The sequence below is a fragment of the Centroberyx gerrardi genome, chromosome 4, assembly GCF_048128805.1.
Source record: "Centroberyx gerrardi isolate f3 chromosome 4, fCenGer3.hap1.cur.20231027, whole genome shotgun sequence".
Lineage (NCBI taxonomy): Eukaryota > Metazoa > Chordata > Actinopteri > Beryciformes > Berycidae > Centroberyx > Centroberyx gerrardi.
In genome coordinates this window covers 4944137-4953998 of record NC_136000.1, presented here as the reverse complement: position 1 = coordinate 4953998, position 9862 = coordinate 4944137, and the positions used below count along the sequence as shown (strand labels likewise).

The 9862-nt window shown below is 43.7% G+C and overlaps 1 protein-coding gene across 1 annotated transcript; it reads left to right on the top strand.

The window, feature by feature from the left end:
- The first annotated feature begins 498 nt into the window (after positions 1 to 498).
- Positions 499 to 9862, top strand: cav1 (caveolin 1). The gene is made up of 3 exons (XM_071925531.2): positions 499 to 689; positions 1695 to 1862; positions 9394 to 9862. The coding sequence occupies exons 1-3, from the start codon at positions 654 to 656 to the stop codon at positions 9733 to 9735; spliced, it is 546 nt and encodes a 181-aa protein (XP_071781632.1). The 5' UTR covers positions 499 to 653; the 3' UTR covers positions 9736 to 9862.

Sequence of the window (9862 nt, the reverse complement as noted above, 5' to 3'; positions counted from 1 at the left end):
AATGTCTGATGACTGACAGGATATTATTTGATCAATGTGATATTATTAGACAAAGGTCTCCATACTAGAGGGAACATTGGTCCTGAATGCTGCCCTGATATTATTTTTTAGATATGTCTTCCAAATAGATTTCTGGTCATTTTTTCTTGATCTCTGCTCTCCATTATAATGATCTGGGTTGGATTGACTCAGGCTAACGGCAAGTCTCCACACCTTGCCATCCCCAGCTGACGCCCACCTTTAACGGGACAGAAAGAGGACTATACTCTGCTTTGTTCCCTAAATAAACCAATTCCAAGCCAATGTCAACATTACAACACCCCTCTGGTTGAAATCACGTCAGTTTCCCCTTCATCGGAGCTCCGTGGTGTCCTGAGTGTCGGGGTAACTGCGGGCTCCACTCTGTGCACGCAGGTGACTTGGGGCTGCGAAGACGCGCGCGCTGGGATCCGAGGAAACGCGCCGAGGTTTTCCCTCACAGCCCCTGGGCATTAAATGCGTGTCACGTTTAGCAAAAAGGGCAGGAATTAGATCATTGCAGATCCCTGGGAAGAGCCCCGGTCCTCTGCAGTCGCCTATACGCCTCCCACTTGGCTTCCTATATTGTCTTCTTGTCTGTTCAACGCGCTGATCCGCTCACACTTCAGGACAGCATGACAGGAGGACTGAAGGACGGCGAAACAGAAGAGGTACAGTATGGGTCTGCTCTGAAACTGGCACCGTCTTATTTCCAGGCGTTTTGCAGTGAAGTTTTTAGCGGACAGAGAATTTTCCTCAGCCAAGTGTTAAATATTCTCTTTCACAATTTGCATTCAATTGGGAAACTGAGACTTTTTTTTTTTTTTAACTCCACAGCGCTATTTGGCAATAGTTATCTTTTTTGGCACCTGGTCGTGAATGGTACTCCCACACCGACTGGGTGAATGTGAAAGACCACTGAGTATGCATTAGCGTTTGGGTGTGAGATTTTACCTGTTAAAAGCTTCTTTATTATAGAGTAACCGTCTATTTTGTTTACATATCGACCCTGGAAAATTGATTGTCGTGCGTAAAAGCCGCGAGGCAGCGCACAAACCTTTTCCGTTGTAAAACAAATTCGGTCAAAAGCCACGCATATAGTTTTAACGTTATCTCATGAAACTATATGGTTGTTTTTACAATTGAAAATGTGCTTGACAGGTTCAAGGAGAACAGAGTATTATGGGCTGTGGAATGAATAGGCTCTTTACGCACTCGTTTTTGGAGCACTTGGCTATACGGAAATTGAATGTTTTTTTAAGTGGGGAATGCCGAAATACATTTACGTATTTTGTAAATACATCTACGAAGTGGAATCACAATATAGCGTTGATCACATATATAAATATATGTTAAAAACATTCTTTAAAAAAAAGTCAAAATTCGAACATTTAAAATAGATGTGGATAATATGCTTTTGTATTTCTTAATAAGTAATGGAGCTTGTATTCACAGGTATATTATTTGGAACATATCTCAGGATATTAGATTTCTGTATGGGTGGTGATGACCCCTTGCGGCTGGATTGAGGGGTGTGGTGCTTCACTTTTATCCATTTAAACCCATCCCTGTTTCTGGGGCAGGCTGGTAACTTGCAGCTCCAGTCTCTCCTCTCAGCACACACTATTCCTCCTCTTCACCCTCTTCTTTTTTTCCCCTCCTCCGGATTTTAACAGGAATTTCTGCATTCGCCGTTCATCAGGAAACAAGGGAACATATACAAACCCAACAACAAAGACATGGATAACGAAAGTCTGAACGAGAAGACGATGGAGGATGTCCACACCAAAGAAATCGACCTGGTCAACCGGGACCCCAAGCACCTAAACGACGACGTTGTCAAGGTGAGCTAAACTTCATGGAGAGCTTTTCCTTTACGCGTGGAGTTTGAGTTAAACATTTAATTGTTGTATTGATGTGAGGTTTGCTTGTATACTATAATCTCTCCATTATTGTTTACGTGGCTTTCAGAAGTCATGACAATCATTGTAATAATCATTGTAACTGTAATAAACTTAGGGAAACTGTACAGTGTGCGGGAGTGTAGCTGCTGTCAAATTGGTATTATAGGCGGCTGTGTGCGTCAGAGGCGCACGGCAGTTCTTCTGCGCAAGGGGCGCACACTGTGTTGCGCTCTGTGGTTCCAATAGTTTCTCCCCCCAGTGACTTTCCCCTATTAGGCAAAGGGTTTGCCGAGATGTTAAAGCTCAGTGTGGCGATACAATGGCAAGCTATCCACATGCGTAATAGCTGTGCGTCCGCATAACCAGCCGCTGCCTGTCGCTGCATGCGTGTCCCTATAAAGTTGAACATCCTCGCCCCGGTGTCTAACAGAGGAAACATTACGAATTTCCTGTTGTTGGAACACACATTTCCCACAGTCCTTATTGCATACGCCTGTTTCTGTTTGTGAGTGTTTGGGGAAAGTAGAATTCTTTCCATAAGAGAGCAGTCTAACCGCATAAATACTGCGTGTTTATTTTCAAAAGGAGTTAGCTGAGAGAGAGCTTGTAGTAGGCTAACAGAGGAGTGGTGCGCTGAAAGCCACCTGACGTGTCTGGATAGCAAGCAGCGGCAGCAGCAGCTGTCTGACACCATCCATCCTCCCGTCCAGCTGGGCAGGTTTTCATCTGTGTGCCGGGTCAAACGGCTCGCTGCATGGGAGAGGGGTCAGCCCTTTGAAACGCCTGAACTCTGCCTTGTTAAAACAGGGAAACACCCAAGTAGCTGGTTAGTGGCAGGCAGAGGGGATATCCCTCACCACTCCCCATCCCTCCTCCCCTCTTTCCTCCCATTCTACTCCTCCTTTCCTCCCTCCCTCCCTGCCTGCCTGCTGTCATGCCTATGAATGCGTCAGAGGAGCAAAAGTTGATGTGTTCCCCTTCATTGGTTGTTGTCTTGTTCCATTATGGATTCAGTTGATTGGAAAGATCCCTGGTAGATAGCCTCTTACTGTAGATAGGATGATGAAAGACATGCTTACTGTCATGAGGTTTCCCTCCCTACCACCCTCCGCCCTCTCTCTCTCTCTCTCTCTCTCTCCCTCTCTCTCTCTCTCTCTCTCCATTGTGACAGTGAGTCAGACTCTCCTTCCAGTCTCAGAATAGAATGCAGCTTTATGATTGGCCGCCCCTCTCTAATCAACTTAACAGACCACTGTTAGAATTATCTGAAATCACATGCATGCTCACTGTAAAAGTTAAAACGGCTTCAAGGCGCCTTTAAGGGCTCTTAAACTTACAGCCGTAGAAGAACCCCAGAAGGTTCCTTGAGGAACCCCTTCATAAACAGCTAATGAACCCTGACAGTATTGAGGAACCTCTACCACCTGGAGGGGAATAGTTAAGGGTTATTTTCTCTAGTGAGGAACCCTAAGGTGCTTACCGCCTCCCTTCGGATCTTGGAGGAACCCCCGATGAGCCGGTTTTTAGAGTGTACTGTGTGCTGTGGGTCTGGGTGCTTTGAGGTCGATGTTACAGTGCTGCCAAGTGGAAGCGTGTGTTTGGGGTGCACCGCAGAAACACACAAGCAGGGAATCCCTTCCAGCAAACCTCACTCCGCAATCCACCCTGACCACACACACACACACACACACACACACACACACACACAGTAAACACATTCATGCACGTATGTGCTGTGCATGCTGACATACAGTATGTAGTATAGATGCACGGCACGCACACACAGACACATATACGCTGCATTCCTTCAATCAAAGGAATCATGGAGACAAGCTGTTCTCCTGTAGCTCTTGCAGCTGGCCTCAATCATCTGGCCACATCAAAGAAGTTCCATTACTGACATCCATGTGGAGTTTGCCCTGGGAATAGAGTTTTTTCCTCTGGTGAAGCTGTGCGTCTTTATATAGCTCAGAGGAGTGGCTGGAGCCTGGCGGTGGTCAGTGGAGTGAAGTTGCCCCCACTGGAGCAGATTTTTCAGAAAAAGAGCTGCAAAGAAAGCTCGAGCCGTTCCAGCCTGTCTCTCTCACTCTCTGCACAGTGAGTTTGAGCTGCTGCCGCTGGGCAGCAGATCCAGACTCCTTCAGGTCAAGACAAACAGAATGAAAAACTGCTTGTTTCCATGTGCAGTAAAATTGCTAAATTGCACTTGAAAGCTTATGATTGGTTGACTGTTGATTGTTTTGACCACCAGATGATTGTTTTTATCAGGGACTTTTATCTTATCATGGACGTATCATCATTGTCAGGTGAAAACCTCATATCTCCAGTTTTGCTTTCAGTTGAAGGATTCCTCTGTGGGTTGAGAAAATTCTCCGACCTCATGGGCTTATGAAACCCTTTCAAACCCCATTGGATAAAGTCAAAAATGGATTTTCATCAAGCTAAAGAAGGCTGTTTTTCTTAGTTTCTGAAAAGTTGACATTTTGGAGATAAAAGGTTTCCACCCATCAGCGATGGTACTGTATATGACCCATCAGTAAAAACAGCCATATTGACGAAAAGTTATCAAATTTTTGCCATTTCCATTCAGTTTTTCTAATTTGATACACGATTTACCAAAAACTTGCATGGAAATCCAACTAATGTGGGAAATTTTTTGTTTGCTTCTTTTTCATTTATAATTGATAGAACTTTAACTTTGGATATGGTATAAAAGGGATTTTGTGTTAATAATTATTTTTAAGTTAATTTTGATCAGATTTTTTCTGATGTAAAGTGGGTCTGGTGTAAAGTTACAGTAAACTAGCCTGGGTTCATGGCCTTTGGTCACATATGATAGCTACCAATCAAACCTAATCTTTTCCTGAGCCAAGCCACACATCTTCCCTGAACACTAAAACCCTCAAACTGACAAACTAGCAGTTTAATGTGGCACACTCTGACCTTCGCCTCCAGGACTCCACTATATCTTTTCAAGCACAACTGACAGCCTGAAGACACAGCTCTGGATATAGCACATTGCTGTATTTACTCAATAATACAGTTGCCTTGCCGACCGGTCACATGCTGACCCCGAGACTCCATTGTTTCATATCAAACCTCCGATGGGACTTCAGTTCAGAGGTCCAGACGTTGACCCAACATGACTCCATATCCACAGTAAAATCACACAAAGCTCAGTGTCTGTTAAAGTAGAGGATCCAGCCTGGGAAAGTGTTATCATTTTGTCAACCAAGGACTTAAAAGACCTTATCCTCCTGCAAAAAGTTCCATTATTTGTTTAAACTTTGAGCTGTTCCATTTTTAAAGAGGGTCACTTTTGTCAAATGGTGGATATCTCACTAAGGAACAAACCTCTTCATATACAGTTGGAGTAAATTAGTATTTCTGCATGTTTTTATTCATCACAGTCCTGTCAGAATACATATTAGCTAGAGTTCTGTTCCTCTTCACCACTTGAAAAAAGCTTTTACTGGTAAAAGCTGGTACTTTTTAGAGTAGAAGGTGGCATGATTTACAGACTGGATCCTTTATATTTTAGAGATATTCAATGCCAAACTTCAGGTAATGTTTTTTCCCTCCCAAAATGAATATATAGCATTTTGGAAATGTAAAACCTTGAAAGAAACTGTTCAGTAAAGTGCAGCAACCAGCTTCATTTTATGAAGCTGAATATCTCCATCATCGTTATGTGGTTGTGTGTTTGTGCCTCTCTGCAGAAGGCTCTCATTTAGCCTCAATCAGAGTTTTGGAAACTGACGCGGAGTGGGTCCACTTTAAAATTTGTAGCTGTGGAAAAATTAAATGGACGCCGCGCTGGTTTTGTGGCTGCAGTCAGATTTATATTATAAGGCTGCAGTGAGCTAAGCCAATGGCGCCGTGAGTGAGGCTTTATCCTGCTCACTCTGAGTTCAAGAATTGGAAATACAAGCTGCCACTGTAAGGCTAAAAAACTCTGTTGGGATATTTGAGGAGTTGTATATTCCAAAATTAGATATCCAGCATTTGAAAAAAAACATGACACCTACTATTACATAATGAATAGTAGCACAAAAATGACCTTTTAAAGGAGAATAGGTTGACAAAATGGTGACACTTTTATACACTGAATTCTCTATATTTCAGAGATCTTGAAGAATGAACAACTGGTATTTTGTTTAGCCCAAAAGGTATTTCTGTATCTTCAGATAATGGACACTCCTTAAGGCCAAACTGGGGTCTTAACATGTATGAATGTTGAATTTTCACTTCCAAAGACTATCAAGAGTAATAACTGAACATAAGTCCTTGGTTGACAAAACAGACTGGGTCCTATATATTTTAGAGGTATTGAATTATGAATGTCAGGGAATGTTCTTTTTCCAAATATGGATATATAGGATTTTTGGATAGAGCACGTCATGTATAGTCTATGGTTTCCATATTTTTTTAATCTATCTATTTATATCTATTATTTCCCTCTGCTTTCCATCTGTTTGAATGATAAATCCCTATTCAAACATGAATATATGGCAGGGAGTCTATCCTTAGAAACAGAACCACTTTGCATTCAAAGGTATAAAACTCCAAAAGTAAACCATGTTGTGCTTTACTCTGATGCCAGCAAATCATTTTCTAAAAGTGGATATCTCATTTTGGAACGAGACGTTTCACCTGTCCGTTTGTTGTCATTTTGACACTGGATAATATCTCTCTGACTTATTGATATTACAGTCATTAGCCCTCGGTAGCCCAACTGGTCCGGTAGACAAGACACAAGCTCCAAGTAACTGTAAGATAAATATTTACTCTGCGCTTAGAAGACTGTGGAGAGGATGAGAGGGAGAGGAGAGACAGTGAGAAGGGATAGAGAGAGAGAGAGAGAGAGAGAGGAAAGAGGGACAGAAAGAGAGAAGAGAGGTAGGGACTGAAGGGAGAGATAGAGTGGGGTAAAGAGAAAGAAAGAGAGAAGAGAGAGGGACTGTTCAAGTGAAGAGAAAATACCAAGGAGGGAAAAGAGAGTATGAGAGAGAGAGAGAGAGAGAGAGAGAGAGAGAGAGAGAGACAGTGAGAAGGGATAGAGGGAGAGAGAGAGAGAGAGAGAGAGAGGGAGAGAGAAGAGAGGTAGGGACTGAAGGGAGAGATAGAGTGGGGTAAAGAGAAAGAAAGAGAGAGAGAGAAGAGAGAGGGACTGTTCAAGTGAAGAGAAAATACCAAGGAGGGAAAAGAGAGAGTATGAGAGAGAGAGAGAGAGAGAGAGAGAGAGAGAGAGAGGGGGGAAAGAGGGACAGAAACAGAGAAGAGAGGTAGGGACTGAAGGGAGAGATAGAGTGGGGTAAAGAGAAAGAAAGAGAGAAGAGAGAGGGACTGTTCAAGTGAAGAGAAAATACCAAGGAGGGAAAAGAGAGAGTATGAGAGAGAGAGAGAGAGAGAGAGAGAGAGAGGGAGAGGGAGAGAGGGAGGAAGAGAGTCTGCGTTGTGTTTACAGCATGTGATTTGCCATTTTTACTGCCATCCCTTAAACAGCATTGGAAGGATCATGGCTACTTGCGAGGATCGTCCCATTTAAAGGCTGATTGCCTGAGAGCGCTGTTTACAACAAGGAGGACTGAAGTGAACTGGTTTACCTTAATGGGGGGGCAGAGGGGGGGAGAGGGGGGGTCATTGCTGTGGTGTTTCTGCACTGCACTTCCCACAGATCACCTGTCAATCAAACAGTGTGGGCGGAGCTTGGATTCTCTGTTGATGCAGTTTGAGTTTCTCTTTTCTCTGTCTGTTCAGCCATGGTGGCTCTCACTGCTCATGCTAACTACCCAGTTCTTCTTCTTCTGTTGATTAAACCGGAAACTTAAAGCGCATCACTTCCTGTGCGGCAGAGGATTTTTCCCGGGAAAGAGCTACCAGACACCGGCTGTTTAGAACAGACAATTGAAAAGCTTTAATGAACTGGATATAGGTTGAATCACTATTGTGTTATGTCAATCGGTGCTACAAAGTAGTAAAACTGACATTTATTTATATGAATGTGTTGCAGATTATTACTTTAAAGAGTTCCCTCAAAGTTTCTAATGGCATTCTCATCTATCCATCTATCCATCTATCCATCTATCTATCTATCTATCTGGTTGGAGGGGAGTCGGATGTTTTAGAAGGGCAAAGGCAGAAGGATTGTGTTGCAAAAAGCAAAGCAGATGCCACAGTTTGCGTATGGAGCAATCAGTATTTGGGGTGGGGAAGCAGAGGGTGGATAGACTGTACCAGTCGCTGCGAGGGGAGGCGTAAATCTTGTCAAAATAAAATCTCTCATTAGCGGGGAGTGACGCAGTTGAATTATGTGCAGATGACGAGTTCTGTTTTGCTGGGCTATAAAGTTAATACAGTTGTTTATTTCATTTCCCTTTAGTGCGATATTGGGGCTTTTGTGCAATGATTTTGGACGATGTGCAATTGACTGTGGTATTTGACAATGCTGAGTCTAGTGCAACGGTCACTGTGTGATCGAAAGTCTCGTATCGTTACCTGATCACCTCGTTTCTCACTGTCACGCTGTCTGCTTTGCACCTGTGAATGGATTCGCCCTCATTATATCTGCAGTTTTGTTCCTCTCGCTCATATCTGCTGTCTGGTGAATAAATGGCTGACTTGTCACGGTTGGTCATACATGTGGTCGCCAGGGAGCTAATTAACCATCTTTCTTGTTTTCCCCTGTTTTGTTTTCTATATGTGGAGAAAACAGTATACACATGCGTTGTGTAAAAGCCGTAATACCGACGAGTGCGGTCTTTATTGTGATTATAGGTACTTTGGTGACTCTGACAGTACTCAGCTATGCTTTATACCTAGCTGCATCACCATCATACCCATAACCGCAGTAAAGAATGGCTTCTTGGGTATTATGGCTGTCACATCAATGATGATTGATAGAGCTTGTGATTGTATTTAATCGGTTACAAATCGGTCTAGACCTGCTTAAAGTATATTTGCAGATCATTCATAATGTTTAACTCATATACGTCATGACTAATGAAGTATATGAAGTATAGCTGGTCATAGGTCAGTCTAGTCCTGCTAAAGGTTTGTTTGCAGATCATTTGAAATGAACTCCCATTACTTTTACTTCCTGGAAAACAGAGTATCTTTAATGGCGACCTCATGCTGCACTAGTAGGCGTAAATATAAATTTCTAACCAATAAAACCATCAGATTTTTTAGCAATCCCACCCCTCCACATCCCTCCCATCAAATAAAATTGCCTTTCTCTCCCGGACTCATATTCCATTGGTTTAGACTTTTGAATGATGCATTATTGCGTTATGTCCCGCCCCAACATCCTGTTTCAACAGGAAATGCATAAAATCCAGGAAGTAAAGATGCCATTTCACTTGATAACTTACTGATAACTTATTTAACGATTTCATTTGATCATCATAAGTCTCTCTAGACCTGCTAAAAGTGTTTTCTCCCTTGTTCTCTCTCTCTCTCCCCTGGTCAGGTGGACTTTGAGGATGTGATCGCCGAGCCTGCAGGGACCTACAGCTTCGACGGCGTGTGGAAGGCCAGCTTCACCACCTTCACCGTCACCAAGTACTGGTGCTACCGGCTGCTGACGGCGCTGGTCGGCATCCCGCTGGCGCTGGTCTGGGGCATCTTCTTCGCCATCCTGTCCTTCCTGCACATCTGGGCCGTGGTGCCGTGCGTCAAGAGCTACCTGATCGAGATCCACTGCGTCAGCCGCGTCTACTCCATCTGCGTGCACACCTTCTGCGACCCGCTGTTCGAGGCCATGGGCAAGTGCTTCAGCAGCGTCCGGATCAGCACCACCAAGGAGGTGTAGCGCCCGGGAAGAGGAGGATTAACGGAGAGAGGGGAGGGAAGACGGGAGGGCTGGAACAACCGACACTCAGACGGAGAGAAAAGTCAGAATGAAAAGAAAAAGAAGAAGAGATCAAAGGGGGGGGGGG

Bases quoted from the DNA above. Each gene is read 5' to 3' on its own strand.
- cav1 (XM_071925531.2), top strand. From the start codon at position 654: ATGACAGGAGGACTGAAGGACGGCGAAACAGAAGAG. The intron at 690-1,694 runs GTACAGTATGGG...GGATTTTAACAG, and splicing joins AGGACGGCGAAACAGAAGAG to GAATTTCTGCATTCGCCGTT. The intron at 1,863-9,393 runs GTGAGCTAAACT...TCCCCTGGTCAG, and splicing joins TAAACGACGACGTTGTCAAG to GTGGACTTTGAGGATGTGAT.